The 22,798-nt window shown below is 46.4% G+C and overlaps 1 protein-coding gene across 1 annotated transcript in view; it reads left to right on the plus strand.

The window, feature by feature from the left end:
• The window catches only part of PRKCE (protein kinase C epsilon), a 487,391-nt gene that overhangs the window by 318,210 nt on the left and 146,383 nt on the right, over positions 1-22,798 (plus strand). Inside the window, exons 6-8 of the mRNA XM_044263634.1 lie at positions 1,025-1,154; positions 17,602-17,744; positions 20,134-20,230. Of these exons, the coding sequence (XP_044119569.1) occupies positions 1,025-1,154; positions 17,602-17,744; positions 20,134-20,230 (370 nt within the window). The remainder of the gene's footprint in view (positions 1-1,024; positions 1,155-17,601; positions 17,745-20,133; positions 20,231-22,798) is intronic.

A 22,798-nucleotide genomic window follows, 5' to 3' on the forward strand; every position in this document is an offset into this window, starting at 1 on the left:
CCAGAAAGGCAGACCATGCCAATGACCCCTCACTTCTATGCGTCTTATCCCCTGTGCCCCCTCCCCCCACCCCCTGCAGCCCTGTGACGTTCAGTGGGACGGGGCTGCCATCCTCATTAGCCAGATCAGGAATCTGAAGCCCCAAGAAGTCTGGAAACTTCCAAGACCTCACAGGTGGTTGGTGGCAGACACAGGCCCACAGATCAGAATACACTGCCCCCCCACCGCCTTCCCCCTCCACCTTACCGCCTTCTCTTTACTCCTTTTAAATAATCCCTAAGTGGCAGAATGCTGCTGAAAAGGCCTGGGCTCTGAATTCACACTCGTGGGCCTCAGATTCTGCCTCCGCTGCTCATCAGCTTACCACCGTGCTTCTTAATCTCACACGGCCTTAATTTCCCCTGCTGGAAACTCAGGCCAACAAGGTCAACTGCCCTGCGGGGTGCTGGTGAGGTTTAATGGCGACAGTGGTGCCTGGCCTGTGGGCAGTCCCCATACCTCCGTGCCCCTAGGGCACATGGCTCTGGGTTAGCAGGTTTCACCATAGCTACTGCCTGTCCTAACTGGAGACCTTCACTTTCCGCAACTGTACTGGGGTTTCAGGGTCTTTGTAGAATCCGTCTACTACCATGCAACCAAAATGGCCTCACTGCGGCCTCCAGGCACAAAGCAGCCTTGAGAAACACGGTGACATCTCGTGAACAGCCATAATGTGAGGTGCGCACTGTGTGCCATGTGCCGTGAAAGATGGAAGCCCGCTGTCCTCGGGGGACCTCACTGGGCAGTGGGCCTGGCCTCACAAGGTCCAACAGAGAGGTGGAGAGTGAGCAAAGGGCATCAGGAGCAAATGCCCCAGAAGGTTCTCTGCACCTGGTTTCTCGGGGCAGCTTTTGGAGCTAAGCTCCCACCTGCCCCATTCGGTGGCCAGGCCTTCTGGGAAAGCCGGCCTGTAGGAGCTCCAGCAGTAAGCAGGCCACCATGTGAGCGAGCTTGTTAGTGACCCTGTGTTTTGCCATCCCTGCAGGTGGGCTCTCAGCGGTTCAGCGTCAACATGCCCCACAAGTTCGGGATCCACAACTACAAGGTCCCCACCTTCTGCGACCACTGTGGGTCCTTGCTCTGGGGCCTCCTACGGCAGGGTTTGCAGTGCAAAGGTAAGGCACCCTGGGCCATGCCCTCGCTCTGCCCCCCGCCCCCTCCATACTCCCATGTCCCTTCTGTCTCCTCTTTTTCGAAAATTCTTGGTGCTCAGAGCCTCTCAGGTAAGTTCCACGTTTGGCCAGAGGATGGAGTACAAGCCCTTGTTATGGTCTCATTACTTACTCCCGGATTTGTTCAGCAATCTCTGTAGGGAGCAGCCAAGGAAACTCCACAGAAGGAATGCTGGGGGCAAGGTGTCCCTCTTCCGTCTTTAAGACTATGAGCAAGCTGGGGGAGGGGACACAAGTTGAGTCTGTAAAAGTGGAGAAATAATTAAAAGAAGAGATACACTGGAGCAGAAGGGAAGCGTATTTCTGGAGTTAGGCCAGGAAATAAGGAATGGATATCCTTCTGTCACAATCCGTGCTTCCAAGCTTACTCTGGGAAGGAACCACGCTAGGACACTGTCACATACAGCATCTTATTGATGCTGCACAGACCTGTTTTGTACTTGATGTTATTCCCATGACCCTGAATCTCAGAGACCAAGTGACTTGTTCACGTCACACGGCTGAGTAGCAGGAATAAGGTTTGAACCTTGACTCCTGAGTCTCGAGTTACTTCCTGTTTCCTGCTGTCCCGCTCGTGAATTGCCTTCGGCTCCAATGAGATGGGAAACGGCACGTGATCAGAGGGGAAGGTGGGAACATGCTCCGGGGGTCTGGATGGAGTGCCCGGTTCCACAAGCTGGCCCAGCAGGCACGCGGAGTGTGGACGCCCATACTCTCCATGGACCTGTCCGGCTGTGGGGCGTTCTCGCTGCAACTCGGGCGGAGGTCTACACTGAGTGTTCGGACTTGGGATTTATCCATGTCGTGGATATTGAAGCTGTAAAGTTCATGTCCTCCCCAGAAGAGGCCTTGAGTGTGGGAGGAGAAGGTAGCGCCCTGAGGTTTGGGGGAGGAAGGGGACGGGCATCAAGGCCAAGCCTGTGCACAAGGTGGGAGGATCTCAGGAAGAGTCTTGAGGGATGGCATCGTGGAAGCCAAAGGAGTAGAGAGTATTTAAAAAAATGTTTAAGGGAAGGGCTAAGTGGTGCCAGATGCTTCCAAGAGGTCACTGAAACTAAGAAGTGGAACACGGGGTCAGATGTAACTATTAGGAGGTGACTAGCGACCTTGACAGGAGCTGGCTGGGTGGGATGGAAGCCAGACAGAAGACGAAGCGTTCTCTCCGAATGCTTCCTGTAATGAGGGAGAAGACCATGAAGAGGGGAGATTAATGAGCCCGGAGGGGAAAGGAGAGGGGGTGGGTCTGGGGGAGAAAGACGAATAACCCGTCCTCCCAGCCGGACGGAAAGCCCCGAGACCAGGCCTGGACACAGATACACTTCTTGGCATCGGGGACAGGAGGTGAGGGGACGAGAGGATCCTTTAGGTTCTGAATTGTTGAGGGCATTCAGTGCAGGGAGAGTTCCCTGGTCTTCGGAACTAGGAGATCCCTCTTGGAGTTGAGGTAAGAAGAGGGTGTGGGTGGTGTGAGAAGGGGGGTGACGGTTGGAAGTGGCTGTGTGGGGGGCTGAGGGCACCCTGACGTGGGGCTAGGACAGGGTGCTGGCCGTGGACGCATCGCTGTCCTAGGTGAGCTGCCCGTTCAGACCTCCCTGAAATCCTTCTTGATGCTAAGTGACTTTAAAACAATGGAAGAGGGGGGCGCCTGGGTGGCTCATTGGGTTAAGCCTCTGCCTTCGGCTCAGGTCATGATCTCAGGGTCCTGGGATCGAGCCCCGCATCGGGCTCTCTGCTTAGCAGGGGAGCCTGCTTCCTCCCCTCTCTCTGCCTGCCTCTCTGCCTGCTTGTAATCTCTGTCTGTCACATAAATAAATAAAATCTTTAAAAAAAAAAAAAAAAAAAAAACAGTGGAAGAGGAGGACGTAAGAGTGGGGCTAGGGGAGGAGTGAGGAGTGCTGCATCTGGGCGAGGTTGAGCCGGGCTGCGGGAAGCACACCGCCTGCTTTGGCTGGGACTCTGATGAGGCCTTGTCTGGCATTCAGTAACTGTATTAATGATTGATCTGTCTGGGGAATCTAAAGAAGGCACTGTCATCTCAGAAATATTGACATCTTAAGAAAGTGGCTCAGGTGCCTGGATGTGGCCGCCAGGGCCCTGGGGTCGCTGGACGACTCTGGAAGAAGGCAGGGCCCAGGATGTGTCTTCAGCTGTTTTTGGCAGGCAACGCTCGCACGTCTGCTCGAGCCAAGGCGGGGGAGAACCAGGCTACCTGTTCCCAGGAGCCCAGGGCAGCGGGAGGGAGGCAGGCCCCACAGACCATGAGGCTGTTTAGAACGTAGGGTCTCCAGCACACATTTGCTGATCTCGCCTCTCCTGTTCCTCCGTTACCGCGATGGGCTCGCTTCCCCTTGCTCCTTTCCTCACCCCACTCACTCTCCCCTGCCCCTCAGTCAATGCAGACTGTTTTTTGGTTTTGTTTTTTTAAGAGCAGCTTTAAGTCCTACAACAAAATGGAGAGAAATGTGTGGACATCTCCCATCTACCCTCTCCACCCCGTCCCCATGTGCACACAGCCTCCTCACTGCCATGTCCCCCCACCGAGGGGTCCGTGTGTTTCACTTGCTGAACCTGCATTGCTAAATTGTTACCCGGTGTCCTCAGTACACACCAGGGTTCACTCTTGGCGTTGGATGTTCAGGGAGCTTGGACAGCTGTGTAAGAACAGGAGTCCTCCCTCGTCCTACAGAGTGCTCCCCTGCCTCAGGTCCGCCATGTTGTCTTCTCTCTTTGGATCCCTTCTCCATCTCACATCTTTTTGCCCTGCAGCCTTTGGTACCCTGTGGAGAGGGGGATGTCAGAAGAGGCCAGGGCAGGGCCTGAGTCTGCTTCTGCTGCTGTGATTGCTAAGAAACAACCAAGGATTAGAGAGCTGCCCAGGGTCCCGAAGCATCACAGGATGTTGGTGCTCCCCCTACCCTAAGGACTCTGATTTGTGCTCCGTGCCTTCTCCAGCTCCAGAACCCTCCATCAGCTTCCCACCTCTGGGGGGTCATGCTGCCTTGCTCCCCTAGGCTGGGGCCCATCCCCTGGTCTATGGCTTTCGCTTTATTGCCCATCCCATTCCTGGAAATAGGGTCACAAGTGGTCAGTGGAACAGCTTTCTTGAGAGCTTGGGTCTATAGGGAAGGATCCACGAGACTATCTTGGTCACTCCCTCTGGGTTCGGGGGTTGTGCCCATACTTCTGAGGACCATCCCTGTGTGGACCAGGTAGGAGGTACAGAATCACCCTGTTGTATGGGAGCAGGAGTAGAGAACTGGAGAGACTGGACTGTGTGCACAAGGAGGTTGCAGCCAGGGACCTCTGGGGACCCACCTGTGCCCTCTGGGCTACCACCTCCCTGTCACCGCACGGCCCAGAGGCACCAGGCCCTGGGAGAATGCACACAGACCATTGTTGCATAACCGAGCCCCTTGGTCAAGGGTAGAAGAACACCAGCCCTGAGTGAGCAGACAAAATATTTCCTTCCTGTCTTTTTTCTTGGGTTTCAAGTGCCTGTTGAGTCTGAGTCTCTCTCCAAACTCGTTTGTGGGTCTGCCTGAGCCCCCCCACCCCCGCCCAACCACTGTTAGACCAGAAACCAGAAACTGACTTCAAACCTTCAGATACCAGCATCCATCACTAAGGCCCTGAGGCATTTGAATCATTTCTGTTTTTCACTTTATTTTAACTGTGCTGCTTCCTCAACCTGACTCCACCTGCACCATGAACCTGCCTAGGCACACCCCCACTCTTTTTTTGGTTTAATTGACAGCATATATTTATTCTTAGTTGTACGTAGCACATTGGGCTTCTCTAGGCCCTTTTGCACTTGTGCTTTATTTTTCCATTGACTCATGGAGTCAGTCCCCCTGGAGGGACAGACACCTAAGACCTTGTGATTTTTGTTTTTTTCTCTAAAGAAGGTGAGCGATTCTACTTGCCTTATAGAGCACCTCCCCTTTCTCTTCTGCCCGTGATCCCACACTCACATCTCCAGCCCCGCTGCCACAAAGTCCTCAGCACCAGGGGGCAAGTTAGCAGAAAGCCGGAGCTCTCTACACAGCTCCCAGTGTGCCCTGCGGGGGCCTGCGGAAGCCCCAGTTGTTTCTCATCCCTGTGTGAGGCAGGCCCCCTGCACCGGCCTGTCTGCTCGGATTCCACCTCTGTTCCCAGGCAGGGGTAAAGGAACACTGGGGAAGGGTCTGGCCTAGAGATTCCCAAAGAAGCCCCTTCTTGGCCCCCTGCCCTTCTTTGAGAGCCCGTTTTAATAACTGTGATCTGAGGCTGCTTTCATGGAATGAGGGCTCAGAGTATCACTTGCTCTCCAAGAAGGGATGAGGAAGGGGTCGTTTTGTTGGAGGGCCAATGACTTAGGGATTTTTGGTCCATCAAGATCACAGGGTAAGTGTCTGGGAAGCTGTTTTGGTCCTGACTGCATTACTGCCCGTTTGGGCAGTGGTAGGGAAGTCACTCTGGCTTCCTTCTAATCTCCTGGGCTTTCTTCTAAGCTCAGCTGCCCTCCTGTCTTCTGAGAACTATAATGAAAATGAAACTCCCTTCTTTTCTCCCTTCCTCCCTTTCTCCTTCTCTCCCTTCTTTTCTGCTTTCTTCCTCCTTCCCTTCCTTTCCATCCCTTTCCTTTCCTTCCTTCTTCCTCTCTCTCTCCTTTCCTTCCTTCTTCCTTTCATCTTTCTTCCTTCCTTCTTCCTTTTTTTAAAAAAAAAAGTGTTTTGGATATTTAAAAAACTTTAAACACAGAAAAAAGGATTTTTATTCTCATCATTTCTGAACGTGTTAGTCCTTAATTATTTTCCTAACAACTAGGCTCCTTGTCATAACTTCAAGTTTTGCTGGAGTTTTTAGAATGAAAAAAAAAAAAAAAAAAAGAACAAATTTCAAAAAAAGAAAAAAGAAAAAAATTCTTGCTCTGAAAGATTCTAGCAAGACTTAATTATCTCTATATAATAGATGCTGAAGTCCTTCTTCATGTTCTCTTTCTACTTCCATCCCTAGACTTAAATTCAGTGGGTCCTTCCATGGCTGTGTGGTATATGTTTGCTTCATGGATATCTAAACTCAGTCGCTCTCTCACTCACTCACTGTCTCTGTGTTAGGTTTCTGGTGCTGCATAAAAGACTGTTCCAAAACCTAGTGGCTTACAACCACCAGTGTTATCTCAGAGTTTCTGTCTAGATGCAGCCCAGCTGAGTGCTTCTGACTCGGGGTCTCTCATGAGCTTGTAGGCAGGCTGACAGCTGGGGCTCCAGACTCACCTGAAGCCTTGACGGGTGAGGATCCCTTCCGATCTTGCTCATGTGACTATTGGAGCCCCAGGTCCTCGCTGGCTGTTAGCCGGGCTGGACACATCCATTCCTTGCCACATCGGCATCTGCCCAGGGCAGCTCACAATATGGTAACTGGCTTCCCTCAGAGCATGCAAACAAGAAAGTGAGCTAGGGTGCTCAAAACAGAAGCCACAGTCTTTTGTAGCCTGATGTCAAAAATGACACCCCAGCACTTTTGACATTTTCTGTTCACGAGAACAGATGACTACACCTGGCACACACTCATTGGGAAACAATAACATAAGGGAACAGATGCCAGGAGGAGGTCATTGGGAGCTGTCTTAGAAGCTGTCCATGCTCCCCCTACACACACACACACACACACACACACACACACAAACACACACTCACTCTCTCTCTCTCTCACTCTCTCTCTCTCTCTCTCTCTTACCTCCTCTGTGAGGGCTACTCTGACCACCCTTTTAACAACTCATCTCTTACCTTCCATCAGCTTCCTCTGCTTGCTTTTTCTTCCTGACAGTTACTACCTTCTAATATTATAAATTACTTCTTTTTCTTTCCATCCTTCAGAATACGAAGATCCATGATGGGAAGAGGGTTTTTTTCCACCCATTTAGCTTTCTGTTTCCCCAACACCTATAGCAGTGCCTCACACGTTGACTCTCAATAAATATTTGTTAATTAAATCCTCTGTGCATCGCTCCGTAATCCGCTTTTCCACCAGTGTGACTTAGACTATTTCCGAGTCCGTATGTGTAGGTCTACTTTAGTCTTTTTAGTGGCTGCTTAGTGTCCCACGTGATGAACATGCCACGCGTGGCTGTAGCATTGCCCTTTTGAGGGACACTGGCTTGTTTCTGTGTCCTCACTATTTTCTGCTGCTGCCCACACCCTTACACCCTTGTGCACACATCCTCCTGCTTGCGTGTGAGTACTTATGGAAGAAAGGCCCCTAGAAGTCCTGAAATAATGCTAAACCTCAGTCTTTCTATGGTTGAGTCCCACGAGGAGGTAATTACATAGGGGGACTTCTGTTTGTTTGTTTTTAAATAAAGTCACGTCGGCTAACTGCTTTCCCTTCTTTCACCTTGGCACTGAATTTTACGTGATTGGAAAATGCTTGCGTAGAGAGTTTAGGATTTCAGACACATCATACCTCCTGGGGTCTAGTCCAATAGTTGCCATTATGCTGCCTATGTTCAGCCGCTCCCCTCAGGATTAGTATTCATTTAAAAGCTTGGCACCCTACTTTGTGCAAGGCATGGAGAACTCGGAGATAGAGCATTACTTTAACTTTCTAGAAACTTCCACTTGGGTGGTAAACATGAACAAGTTAAATAATAGTCAAGCAGCCAGTCAGAAATAAGGGCGAGCTATTCATGGACAAGAGAGGCCCTCAGGACTCGGGTGATCAGGCCAGGCTTTAGGGAAAGAGGGGGGCTTCAGATACACCACGAGGGAGGAGAAATACCTGAACAGGAAGGAGGGCAAAAGGGAAGACATTTTAGGTAGGCAACCAGCTGTACGTTGAGGGCATGAAAGGGCATTGGAGGCCCATGAGGTCATGGAAGGAAGAAGCAGCTCAGTGCTCAGCACTGAAATGCCACAGGAGTCCGCTTGGTTGATTTAGATTCTGTGGCAGGAACACCTGGCGATACCAGGGACCATGCTCCCAAGGTTGGTGGAGGGTTCTGCCAGAGTTTTCATCCAAAGAACGCTGGGCAGCGGACAGTTAACTAGTCAGTCTCTGGAAAGCTTTGAATGGTGGTTCCAGTGTAATCAGGACTCCCAGATCTCTGTTCGGTGACATTTGGTACCCAGTGTGACCCCCAGGCTGTTCCCCTCTACCCTCCCTTCTTCATCTTCCTCCCGGGACCCTACAGCCTGTCACTCCTGCCAACTTGTATGACACAGCTGTTTCATACGTACACAGCTTCCCGTTGACAATTGTTCTCCCTGTGAGCACAGCGTCGCCGACTGTGACCAGCCATGAAATCGAACCAATGCCCTGACTCATGCTCAAGGGCCAAATCAGCCCAACATAAAGAGATTTCTGTGGGACACACAGGCCTGCCTCTCCTAGGCGTGGCTCTGTCATTGCTCTCAGAAGGTCATCTCCTTGCCTGGAAGAAATTCCCAACACTCTGACCGGCCTTAACACCATCTTCGATCTTAGCTAAGGAAAGGGTATAGATGCGGCAATAAGATCTCTCCAAAGGCCGCTAGAATGGATGATAGGAAATGTAGGTCCTGTGCTGCAGCACCGTTCAGAACGGAGCAGGAGCTCAACAACCATGAGTACCTGGGTGGTAGTAGAATCATGATTCTCCTAAAAACCCTGCTTGGTTTCTTCCCAGCGTGAATTATCTGGGTGAAACCACTGGAAATAAACATTCGAGGCAGCCTGGACAGGGAAGCCTTCAAAAAGCCAGTATTGGCAGCCCCCGGCTAATGGCCCTTGGCCTTGGTGTTTACCAGCAACAGTGAGGTGGGAATTGGGGAAGGACAGTTTGGGTGGTTGGTTTGGCCCCCATTAATGTGAGTGAACATCCAGTTTCTTTCGGTTCCAGCAAGCACACCCACTGGTCTGCCTCTGGGCATCACCCCCAGCCTCAGGGGGGCCCATTATGGCTGCCTGAATTGCCTCCAGTTCCCCTTCCTCAGCCAGCTTTGTTCTCATGTTTCCAGACTTTTCAAAGTACTTTCAAAGTCACTATTTTTTTTTAATTTAACTCAGCCAACATACAGTACATCATTCGTTTCAGATGTAGTGTTCAACGATTCATCAGTTGCCTACAATGCCCAATACTCATCACATCACATGCTCTCCTTAATGCCCATCACCCAGTTACCCCATCTCCCCACCCACCTCCCTTTCCACAGCCCTCAGTTTGTTTCCCAGAGTTAAGATCTCTCATGGTGGGGTGCCTGGGTGGCTCAGTGGGTTAAGCCTCTGCCTTCGGCTCAGGTCATGATCCCAGGGTTCTGGGATCGAGCCCCGCATCGGGCTCTCTGCTCCACAGGGAACCTGCTTTCTCCTCTCTCTCTCTCTGCCTGCCTCTCTGCCTACTTGTGATTTCTCTCTCTCTGTCAAGTAAATAAAATCTTTAAAAAAAAAAAAAAAAGATCTCTCATGGTTTGTCTCGCTCTCTGATTTCTTCCCATTCAGTTTTCACTGTCTCGTGCCATCCATTTGAACACATCTTTGAGAAATTTTTATATATATTAAGAAAACTATATGGCTCTCCCAGGGAAGTGACAGAGTTTTTAAAAATAGAAAGCAAAATCTTTGAGGGAAAAAAAATAGTGTTTTAGGAGTAAAAAGTGAAGATGTCCCCCAAAACCATTTCTGTTTCTGCTGACTTGCCAGTTTAGGACAGACAGGTTTAGCATTTTAACAGCAGAGGGCGCCAGAGGCCAAATTATGTAGTTATGTTGCCCTTGCTAAGAAATTCTTTCCATTTTGGTTGCTTTGTTCTTGTCCTTTCTGTCACCTCCTGAAGAGGCAAAAGAAAGCGTTCATGGGGCTGGTGGGCAGGGGCAGGTGAGGTAAGCTGAGCGTCAAAGGGTAGCTGCTGCTGTGGGGAGTGGGACTGGGAAGGTAGGGCAGAGTGCTGGAGTGCAGGATGGGCCTGAGGATTTCCAGACATTGCTAGCAAAGATCCAGTGAACCAAGTCAGCACCATGGCTAGGCTGTGGCTCAGCTTTCTGATATGTTTATATTGTCTGAGAAAGACTCCTACCAGCACCCTTGCCTTGCCTCCTCATCTTTGGTTCTGTGGGCCTGAGCTCCATAGCTCAGCTCAGTTCCAAGCCTGAGCTGGGGTGGGGGTCTGTGCTGGCCCTCCCTCCAGGCCAATGACAGGCCAGGTGGGGCCAGAAGGGGGTCCAGCCACTCTCCTTGGTTTCATTCAAAAAGTTTTGTCTGTCTGTGGTTTTTTTTGTTGTTGTTGTTGTTGTGTGTTTTAATAGACTTGAACTTTTAGGTTCAGAGCAAAATTGAGGGGAGGGTACAGAGGTTTCCCATCTCCCCCCACCCTCACACACAGTTTCCCCCACTCTCAGCATCCCCCACCAGACAGGTACGTTTATTACAATTCGCAGACTCACACCGGCCATTATTGTCACTCAGTTTACTTTAGGTTTCGCTCTTGAGGTTGTACATCCCATGAGTTTGGACCAGTATATGATGCCCTGTGTTCACCATTATGGTATCATACAGAATCATTTCACTGCCCAAAAAAATCATCTGCGCTCTGCTGCTTCCCCCACCCCCCAATCACTGGCAACTACTGAGCCTTTTGCAGTCTCCATAGTTTTTCTTTCCCACATGTCATGTTGGAATCATACAATATGGAGGCTTTTCAGATTGGCTTCTTTAACTTGGCAATATGCATTTAAGGTCTCTCCACGTCTCTTCATAGTTCAGTAGATCATTTCTGTTTAGTGTTGAGTAAGATTCCATTGTCCAGATGTACCAGTTTATCCATTCACCTGCTGATGGTCAGCCTGGTTGTTTCCAAGTTTTGGTTATTAGGCATAGAACTGCTGTAAACATCCATGTGCAGGTTTTCATGTGAACGTAAATTTTCAGTTCATTTGGGTAAATTCCAGGAGTCTGAGGGCTAGATTGTATGGTAGGGTATGTTTAGTTTTGGAAGAAACTGCCAGACTGTCTTCCAAGGCGACTATACCATTTTGCATTCCTACTGGCAATGAATGAGAATTCCTGTTGCTTCCTACATACCTTCCCCAGCATTTGGTGTCAGTGTCTTGGATCTGGGCCATTCTTAGAAGCGTGTACTGGTGTCTTCATTGTCAATTTAATTTGTTGCACTTCCCTCGTGACATATGATATTGGCATCTTCTCCTATCCCTGGTTGCCATCTGTATGTCTTTGCTGAGGTTTCTGCTCAGGTTTTTGCCCATTTTTATTTGGATGGTTCATTTTCTTATTGTTGAGTTTCAAGAATTCTTGGTGTATTTTGGTTAACAGTCTTTAATCAGATGTGTATTTTGCAAATATTTTCTCCCAGTCTATGGCTTATCTTATTCTCTTGATATTGTCTTTTGCAAACCAGAAGTCTTTAATTTTAATGAAATCCAGATTATCAATTCTTTCTTTCACTGATCAGGCCTTTGGGGTTGTATTTGAAAAGTCATCGCCATACCTAACATCATCTAGATTTTCTTCTACCTCCTAGGAGTTTCAGAGTTTTGAATTTCATTTTTAGGTCTGTGATCCATTCATTTTTGTGAAGGGTGTAAAATCTGTGTCTAGATTCATTTGTGTGTGTGTGGATGTCTAGGTGTTCCTGCACTGTTTGTTGAAAAAAACTATCTTTGCTCCCTTGTATTGCCTTTGCTCCTCTATTAAAGAGGGGTCGTATTATTATGGGGATCTCTTTTTGCTTCTCTATTCTGTTCCACTGATCTGCTTGTCTACTCTTTCACCAATACACACTGTCTTAATCATTATACCTATAGAGTAGATCTTGAAGTCAGGTAGTCTCAGTCCTCCAACTTTGCTCTTTACAATATTATGTTTGCTCTTCTGGGTCTTTGCCTCTCCATGTAAACTTTGGATTCCTTTTATCATTACCCACAAGATAACTTTATGGGATTTTGATTGAGAATGCCTTGAGAAGAGTGGAATCCTAACAACACCGAGACTTCCTACCCATGAAATATGGAATATCTCTCCCTTCATTTAGTTCTTTTCTGATTTCTTCCATCACAGTTTTACTCACATAGACTTTGTACATATTTTGTTAGATTCACACCTAAGTATTTCAGGTTCTTAGGTGCTAATATAAATATCATCATGTATTTAATTTCAAATCCCAGTTGTTCTTTAGTGGTCTACATGAACACGATTGAGCTTTGTATATTACCCTTATATTCTGCAACCTTGCTATAATCACTTACTGGTTTCAGATTTTTGTCAGTTCTTTGTTTTCTATATAGACAATTGTGTCATCTGTGAATAAAGGCAGTTTTATTTCCAATCGTTACACCTCTTATCTCCTTTTCTTGTCTTATTGCATAATCTAGTACTTCCAATAAAATATTGAGAAGGGGTAGTGGGAGGGGGGAGAGCCTTTCCTTGTACTTAAAACTAGAAAGCTTCTAGTTTTTCATCAGTAAGCATAATATTAGTTGTAGATTTATTGTAGATGTTCTTTATTAAGTTGAAGTTCTTCTGTATTTTTTGGCTGCTAAAAGATTTGAGCATAAGTGGGTGTTGGATTTTGCCAAATGTGTTTTTTGCATCTATCTATAGGTTTATTTAATTTTTCTTCTTTAGCCTGTTGATGTGAAGGATTACATTAATTGATTTTCAAATGTTGAACTTGTTTTACATACCTGAGATAGATCCTACTTGTTTATGGTTTATATTTCTTTTTATGCTGTGTTGGATTCAATTTGCTGGTCTGTTGTTGAGGATTTTTATGTTTATATTCATGACAGATATTGAGCCATGGTTGTCTTTTCTTGTAATGTCCCTTCTCTTTTCATCTTTTAGAAGATATTGTAGAGAATTGATATAATTTCTAATTTAAATATTTGGTAAAATTCACCAGTCAACCCATCTGGGCTTGGTGTTGTCTGTGTTGGAAAGTTATTAATGATTGACTTGATTGCTTTAATACACATTGACCTTTTACATTATCTATTTCTTTTGTGAGTTTTGGTAGATTGTGCCTTTCAAGAATGGTTTTCCTGTATCCTGCTAATTATGAGAAGTTGTGTTTTTATTTTCAATCAGTTGAAAATATTTTAAAATTTCTCTTAGGATTTCTTCTTTTACCCATGTGTTATTTAGCAGTGTGTTATTTAATTTCCAAGCATTTGAGGGTTTTCCAATTATGTTTTTAGTTTTGATTTCTAATTTAATTCCAGTTTGGTCTGAGAGCAGACATTGTATGATTTTTTAAAAATTCTTTTACATTTGGTAAGGTTTGTCTTATGGCTCAGAATGTGGTCTGTCTTGATAAGTATCGCATGTAAGCTTGAGAAGTATGTGTATTCTGCTGTCGTTGGATGAAGTAGTTGCTAGACATAGTAATCAATTTTATTCAGTTGACTGCTAATGCTATTGACTTCAACTATGCTTTTACTGATTTTCTGCCTTCTGGATCTGTTCATTTCTGATAGAGGTGTGTTGACGTCTCTAAACATAACAGTGGATTCATCTGTTTCTCCTTGCAGTTCTGTTTTTGCCTCACATATTTTGATACTCTGCTGTTAGGTGCATGCACATTAAAGATTTAATGTCTTCTTTGAGAATTGACTTTATTTGCTATTCCTGATAACTTTCCTTGCTCTGAAATCTGCTCTGTCCATATTAATATAGCTACTCCTGCCTTCTTTTTATTAGTGTTAGGACAGTATATCTTTCTCCATGCCTTTGATCTCTCTGTGTCTTATATTTAAAGTATGCTTCTTATAGATTAAATATAATTGGGTCCTGTTTTTTGATCCACTCTGACAATCTCTTTTAACTGGCATATAGTGGAACCTTGAACAACATGGGTTTGAACTGTGTGGGTCCACTTGTAAGTGGTTTTTTTTTTTTTTTTAATGTACTATGAATGTATTTTCCTTATTTTCTTAGTAGCATTTTCTTTTCTCTAGCTTTGTTGAAAGTATACAGTACATATTACATACAAAGTATGTCTCATCAACTGTTTATGTTATCTGTAAGACATCCAGTCAGCAGAAGGTTATTAACAGTTAGCGGGAGTGGTTTTGAGGCAGTCAAATGTTATATTTGTATTTTCAACAGTGCAGGGGATCAACACCCCTATTTGCTGTCTTGTTCAAAGGTCAACTGTATTTAGACTGTCGACTTTTAAAGTGATTATTGATATAATAACTTCCATTTTTGCTCCTGTTTTCCATTTGATGTCCTTGTTCTTTGTTCTTATTATTATTTTCCACTTTCTTCTGCTTTTTGTGTTTTTAGTTGAATATTTCATATGATTCCATTTTCTCTCCTTTTTTTAACATATCAGTTACTTTTCTTTTTTTACTGATGTTTGTGGTTGCCCCAGAGTTTGTAGTATACATTTACAACAAATCCAAATCCACTTTCAAATAACATTCTAACGCTCAATGGTTAATGCAAATACATTATAACAACAAAATAATCATAATTTCTCCCTCCCATTCCTTGTATCAGTGCTGTCATTTCACTTATGCATAAGCATCCATATTTATATACATATAAGTATACATAATTGGATATATTAGTTGCAGTTATTTTGAGAAACTTATTTGTGAGATCAGTGAAGAAGGAAGATAAAAGTTCCATCTCCTGTAGTCTTTCTTTCTTTATGTAGATCTGAGTTTCTGACTGATAGTTTTCCTTCTCCCTGAAGAGTTTCTTTTTACTGTCAGTGAATTGTCTAAATTTTTATTTATCTAAGGGAAGTCTTTATTTCTCCCTCACCTTTTTTTTTTTTTTTAAGATTTTATTCAGAGAGAGAGATCACAAATAGGCAGAGAGGCAGGCAGGGTGGAGGGGGTAAGTAGGCCCCCTGCTGAACAGAAATCCCAATGTGGGGCTCGATCCCAGGACCCTGAGACCATGACCCGAGCCGAAGGCTGAGGCTTTAACCCACTGAGCCACCCAAGCGCCCCTCTCTCACTTTTGAAGAATAATTTCATAGGGTACAGAATTCTACGTTGGTGGGGGGTTTTCTCAGTACTTTATATATTTCACTCTGTTATCTTCTTGTTTGCCTGGTTTCTGGGGATGAGTCAGATGCAGTTCTTATCTTTGCTCCTCTGTAGGTCAGGTATAATTTCCTTCTGGCTTTTTTCGAGATTCCTTTCCTTTATCTTTGATTTTCTGAAGTTTGTATGTGACAGGCTTAGGTGAAGTTTGTTATTATGTTTTGTTTTTATCATATATCCTGCTTGGTATTCTCCAACCTACCTGGATCTGCGGTTTGGTGTCTGACAGTAATTTGCGGATATTCTCAGTCATTTTTGTTTCAAATATTTCTTCTGTTTATCTCTGTTTTCTTCATCTGGTGTCTCCATTATACACATTATACCTTATATAGCCCCACAGTTCTTAGATAGTCTGTTTCTTTTATTTCATGTTTTTTTTTTTACTTTGCTTCTGTTTTGGGAGTTTCTTTTGACCTATCCTCAAACTCAGAGATTATTTCCTCACGTGTGTCATTCTACCAGTGAGACAAGTCATGACATTCTTGTTTTCTCTTAGTGTTTTTGATCTCTAGAATTTCCTTTTGATTCTTTCTTAGAGTTTCCATCTCTCTGCTTACATTGCCCATTTTTTCTTACGTGGTATCTACTTTATTGATAAGAGCCCTTAGTATAGGAATTAAAACTGTTTTAAATTCCTGGTCTGAGGGGAGTCTGGGTGGCTGACTGAGTTGAGCATCTGACCATTGGTTTTGGCTCAGGTCATGATCTCAGTATTGTAAGATGGAGAGATGGAGCCCCACATTGAGCTCAGTGCAGAGCCTACCTGTCCCTGTCCCTCCCCCCTGCCCCTCTGCCCACTCTCTTTTTCTCTCTAAAATAAATAAAATCTTTAAACCAATAAAAATAATAAATAAATAAATTCCCACTCTGATAATTCCAACATTCTTGCCCTGCTGTGTGTTTGCTTTTTAGAATGCCTTTTAACGTTTTCCAGATAGCTAGACATGCTGTGCTGGGTGAAAGGAACTATTTACTATGTAGTAAATAGGCCTTTAGTAATGCATTGGTGAAGGTATGGGTGAGGGGAAACATTCTCTAGTCCTATGATAAGATCTCAGTCTTTCCATGAACCTGTGCCTCTGAACTATGACCTTTCTAAGTGACTCACAAGGGACTTTTTCCTCCCCCCTGAGGTGGGGCAGGATGGCTGGTGTGGGCTAGACTTGGATATTCTCTTCTACATGAAAGGCTATAAGGAGCTGGGGTGGGTATTTCCCTTCTCCCACATGGGACACTAAACAGGCTAGAGTAGGGTATTTTCCTCCCCTGAGGTAAAGTAGGATCTGATAAAACTACAATAGTTTAGGCTGTGGTAAAATAGTTTCTTCTAAAAGCAGACCTTGTTGAGAGCAGAGTATTCTGGTTTATTTCAAAATGGTTCCTTTTCCCCTCCCCCTGGCAGAAGCATAAGGGAATTTTCTCCCCTGTGTTGGATGTCAAAGTCGGAGAAGCAAAACTAACACAGGTGTGGGAGGCCCCTATACTGGGTCTGCCCAGAGTTTGGACTCAGCCTTGTCCACTCTGAGACTCCAGCACTTGGCCAGCTTCAGATCCGCTCTCCCTGAGCCAACCCTGGTTCCCACAGATGTTCTTGCTGGGGAGATTCTGCCCAGCGAGTTGTGGTTCACAGTAGCTGCCCATCTGTCTCGTTCATGTAGGGGGCAGCAGTGTGCCCTGTAACGTTCTCTAGTAGATCTGAGAAGCACTTTTGATTTTTGTTAGGACCCAGCGACATTGTCTCAGCTCCTTATATGTTAGACGGGAAACCAGAACAGTTGATGTCTTCACTCTTGATGTCCTACACCGACAACTAAATGATGTGGGCAAAAAAAGACTTTCAGGCACAGCTTTTGTTCCTTCAAATCTGGATATTAGATTTGAAAGGTGGCTTGGAGGTCACCTTGTTCAGTGTCCTCATGTTCAGATGAGCATTCCAGTAGGCTCAGCTGTGGGCACTGTCTTCCTGGTAATATTCCCACATTTTAGCAAAGTAGTAGAGCACACTACATATATGCAACCCATTTGGGCTCAGAATCCAAATGAATGTTCTCCAAATAAACTGGTTAATTCTCATATGGTCCATGTTCTGATTCCTAGAAGGAACTAGAATGTGATATTTATCCATAAACAGTCTGTGTGGTGTTTTAGCTCTGTATGGTGTTTTGATGGATGCTGTTTTAGTTCTGTGTGATGAGATGACAGGTGATTTTTATTTTTCTCTTTTTGTCTTTTTGCATTTTTCCAAATTCTATCAAATGAACATGTATTACTTTTACAATCAGGACAAAAAAAAACAACAACAACAAGGTAACGTTTTAGGTCATGAACGTTGGACGTCTCCTCTCCGTGTCTCCTTACAGTCTGCAAGATGAACGTTCACCGACGCTGTGAAACCAACGTGGCCCCCAACTGTGGGGTGGACGCCAGAGGAATTGCCAAAGTCCTGGCTGACCTAGGCGTCACTCCAGACAAAATCACCAACAGCGGCCAGAGGAGGAAAAAGGTAACTGGCTATTTGGAGGTGTTTCTGGAGCTCTTTGGAGGCCACCAACCCTGTGCTAGCTTCCTGAGAGCACCCCTCCTCCTCCCCGGAGTGAGGTTCCGAGATCCTTGGGTTTGAGACACAGCATGAGCTGAAAGGGAATGAAAAAAATGGTCAGGCAGGTGACACTAAAGTCTCCTTAAGTTCTAGAAGTGGAGGAAAAATGAAGCAAGTCTCAGGTGTTCTGTTCTTCTCCCTACTGACTCATCTCATCTTGGAGATGAGGACTTTGGAATTCCCTCTAGAAAAAGCACAACACTAGACAAGGAAGGCTTATCTGGCTCCAGGACTGGCATGAAAGCAATGTCAGTGTTTGAACTTTGCCCATAGTGTCATGGTAACGAGGATACAGGGATGAAGAGCTGGGACCACATTCTTTTCTAGGGAGCAGGCCAAGAAGATTTATGGTACTGCTGTCCAAGGGATATTGTTAATGCCCCACCACATGAAACAGCTGGGCCTTTCTTTGGAGACCAAAGACCCCTGTCTTTATCCATGTTACATTATAATGTCAGTAGGAAGAGATCCATTTGCTGAGATGCTCTTTTGGTAAGTCAGGGCCCTCAGATGTATACAGAGCTCAAGGCATCCATAGCATTTCTTTTGAAGGTCCTTCCTGGCCTTGGCTTCCAGCCCAGAAAATGTAAGTCTTTAAAAGGGTAAGTTATGAAAAAATCAGAACCATGTTTACTGAGCAAGAAATCCTGGTGGGGGTTGGGGGCAGGCAGTGATCCTCATTACCTATTATCAAGCATTCTCAAGCACTTATCAGAAAAGCAAGTCTGTTTCAGGGTGCATCTCAGAAGAGCCCTTTCCCTCGAATAAAGAGGTTTGGATTCTTTCCATCTTCTTAAACTCCTCCCTCTCTACCTGCCCAATAAGGAAAGCTGATTTGCAAGGGTTGGGAAAAAAGAATCCTCTTCTCCCTGGTCGCTTAGCTATGAGATTTTGTGCTTCTGGTGGCTCTTAGCTCTGTAAATCCCACGAGTGGAAACGGAGCTTCAGTTATTGACCCCAGACGTCACAGTTGCAAGCAAAATGTCAGCACCCAAGAATGCTATGCCCCCACCAAAGCGGCAGGTTAAGCAAACACCCTGTCATGACAATGTCGGACACACACATTTATGAGCTCTAGGGAGAGCCCTTCATGGGAGAGAAAGACTTTTCTCCTTGCTAGAAGGAAATTGAGACAGAATCGTAATTAATTATCATGAAACATTTAAGAAAAAACACAATACACATCTGCTCTCTCCCCCACGATTTACACGGGCCATGACACCAATAACCAGGCATCGTCTGTCTGTCTGTCTTAGATTGGGGGGAACCTCGTGTTAAGAAGCCAACATGGAGAAATTCAGGAAGAGACGAGTTAAAGACCAGAGGATTCTGAAATTTTTATTGCTGGATCGCTTCTGGTGCAAAAGCTGGAAAAAGCCACGTGACCCAGTAGTAGCTCAGCTTCGTGTGAGAGGAAGGGAGAGAAGTGCCCTTGGTCAGAAGCTAAAAGGGCTTCTTGGCAAGAGCGTCAGGCTTGCCGGAGCGCTGCTTGTCTTCACGTTGACCCTTGCAAGTGGTCCACTGTGCAAAGAGGACATGTGCAGCCGGCTAGGAGATCAAGGGTAAAACAGAGCAGAACTGCGTGTGATCGCTTAGTCCAAACCTCTGACTTTAATGGAACTTAACATGGTGTGTCAGCATCTCACTAGACTTCACTGGGGGGTGCTGTATTAAAATTTGCCAACCAATTTCAACACATCTAAAAATATGAAGCTCAGTAAATATTTTTTATTTATTTTTTATATTTATATTTATAAATATTTATAAATTTTATTTATTTATTATTTCTACTACAGACCAGAGCCTGTGGTCTCCCTGAGCAGAGTGCCCCACACAGTATCCACATGCAGAGGCCATTAGCTAAATATAGCTGAACAAGACGATGGATAAATGCCCAACAGGTGTTAGAGGCAAATGTCGAATTGCTTTAGGTATAGTAACTTGTTTGGCTTGCATAGGCGAGGGAGGTTCTGATGGAAGGGGGACAGGTGTGCTTGGGTAGAATGAAATTCAAACAAATTGCAGCCTTTCTCTTTTTAAAGTTTTGATTTTGACTCCAGTTAGTTAACATACAGTGTAATATTAGATTCTGGTGTACAGTGGAGTGACCCAACACTTGCATACACGGCCCGGCACAGTCTCTGGTCTTCCCTTTCACTGTCAAATGAAACCTGAGTCTGCATCCAGAATGTCAGTTCAACAAGTGCTGCTGGGTGCCGGGCTCCCTACAGCACCTCGGGGCAGCTCCCACCTTCCCTTCTCACATCTCCCCTCTTTCTCTCCCTCCCTCTAGCTCATTGCTGGCGCTGAGTCCCCGCAGCCCACTTCTGGAAGCTCACCGTCGGAGGAAGATCGATCCAAGTCAGCACCCACCTCCCCTTGTGACCAGGGTGAGGCCCTCAGATTGGCCCTGTTACCTCTGAGCCATGTCATCGGAAGGCCGGAGGAGCCTGAGGCCTCTCCACCCTTGTTCCACCCTTGTTAGCTGGAATGGAGGCCCAGGAAGGCCTTCAGACACCCTCTCCCTAATGACTTGTTAGCTGGTCTTTCTCTCTGCAAGGCTCTCTTGAGGGACAGACACTTTGAACTGCTTTGCTTGCCTTAAGCACAGGTCCAGGCCAGGGTAAGAGAGAAAGAGCACGTGATATTCTAGCTCTTTCTTTACTCTCACCTCCTTCCAGGGTGCCAGGTGTAGGAAGGTGCCCCGGGGCCTGCTCCCAGACCTGTCCTTCCACCCACCATGCCACTCAGCTGAGTGCTACTTCCCTCCATCCTGACTCTGATCATCACCCCTGAAACCTGAGAACAGGGCAAGAGTTGGGGGAGAGGGGTCATCTCCTCCTGTGGCCTATGGATGGGCAGGGACAGACACAGGAAGCTGGAGAACAGAGTAAGAGGAGGGAGGAAGGCAGCTCTCGGCCCAACCCCTTCCCAAAGCTCAGGTTTCCTTCTTCCTCACATGAATATGCTTAACGATGTTGAAGTTTCTGAATGTCTAGGCATCCCAGAATGCGGAGGGGAGACTAACAGGTTTCAAACTTTCCCTTCTGGGCTCCAGACGTCCCCAGAAAGGGATTCATGCTTCTGCAGAGCAAGAGTAATCATCATTGCTTGACAAGTGGGCCTTGATTTTCTGTAACCTCTTTGCGTTCATTATCTTAATCTTATGCTCACACCGACTCAGGGATGCCTCATCCCTGTCCCTGTCCCCGCGTCACAGGCTGGGAAGTGAAGATCAGAGTCTCATAAAGTTCTGTGAAAAGGTCTGGAACTAAGTCTGTGGTAAGGGCAAGATCATTCCCCTCCTGGTTTTGGGACCCCCATCTCAGAATCTATGCCATCAAACCTTCCCTGAGGGTCATTGCTATGACCCACCTCGGATTAGCCAGGAGTGAACAAAACAGCTGCAGGGTGTGTGTGCCCTTCCTGACGCCACAGAGCAATGGGTCTGAGTCTCTCTTCTTGTTGCTCAGATTAGCTTCCTGCATCTTTACACTCTGCTTCATTCCAAAAAAGATCTGACCCATTTATAAGTAATCCAGTGGTCAGCTGGGGCCTCCCAACTAGTAGGTATTATCCTGCAGCCCATGTAGGTGTTTTTATGCATCCTTTTGAGTGCTGAGACCTCCTTTGAGAGCTTCAAGGAGACAGCCTTTCTGTCCCCCAGGACGAGCGAGGGGGAGTGTCATTTCTAGGCCTCGCTACTCCCAGACCTGGCAGGTTGTAGTGCCTGTGCCTGTCTCTGCTCAGGACAGTGGTGTGGGCACCAATGGATGCAAAGACCCTCTTAGCAAGACGTGGCATCGCCACAGGACAGAGATAACACACAGTTTCTTTTCCTTCCGTTGTAATGACATTTTCTTCAAGCTTTGGAATCCCTAAACACCCAAGTTCTGTTTTCCAAAATCCGCTTCATAGTTTGCCTTGGAAACTGAGACCTTTAGCTGTTTGCTGAGACTAGAAGTTATACTTTGTAAGGAAAAAGTGCTAAGAAGTGGCTGATTTGGCAAGGCAGAGCCTTAGACTCGGGAGCCAGCTGTGCTCTGCCCCCCTCCCTCCACCCCAGCAGATCTAAGAAAGATCCAGATTCCTTGCGCAAGCTATCATGGGCCTCCATCCTTGTGCAGGGAAGCTGAAGATCTCTTTCTGTCAAGCAACACCAGGACTTCATGCCTCATTCTGATTCCCAGGTGTTAATAGTCTGCATTCCCCTTCCATCTTCCCAGTTTTTCACAAGCATCTCTTAAAATCGGATTTTGCTTGTGGTGCCCAGTTCTGCACTGAGAGGTGTGTGTGTCTTGGTGAATGAACAGCTAACAATAAAGCGTGCTCAAACAGGAAAGGTCAAAGGGTCATCCAGTGTTATCACGGCAGGGTAGTTCAGGTCATGTGCTCCGCAGGGGCACAAGACTGCCCCGTGGTTGTGAAATTGTACTGAGAAATCCCTGCCCCATCTGAGATAAATTCGTAACATGTCACTCTCGGACAGCAGTTCTTCAGGTAACGAGAAGCCCGTGGCTCATTTGGCTGAATATCCTTGTGGGAGATAGGCAGTAGAGTAAACGCACCAGTGAGACCAAGTAAAGTCCTTTACAAGTCCGGGGCCTCCCAGTCCTAGCTTCTGGTACAGCTGGACCACCTGTGATTACTGCGATGACAATTCTCGATCGGTCATTGCTCTCATCTTCAGAGGGAGTCTGAAGGGAGACTGTTGTCTTTGAGACTCCACAGGGTCCCAGAGAAGGCGGGGGTTCCTGCACTACACCTGGCATAACAGAACAGGCTACTGGCCAGAGGGGGCTTATGGAGAGAGGGCCGGGTTTCTGCGTAATCTGAAAGTTTTGGCCGTGGGGAGCTGTGTCCTTGGCCTCTTCGCCTCCCTAGGCCCTGCTGTGGGCTAGGTGCCCATGAAAGCATGGGGCGCAAGTGAAGGAACCCGTGGAGGGCTGCCATGCTGC

The sequence above is a fragment of the Neovison vison genome, chromosome 8 (genome assembly GCF_020171115.1).
Source record: "Neovison vison isolate M4711 chromosome 8, ASM_NN_V1, whole genome shotgun sequence".
NCBI classification, from domain to species: domain Eukaryota; kingdom Metazoa; phylum Chordata; class Mammalia; order Carnivora; family Mustelidae; genus Neogale; species Neogale vison.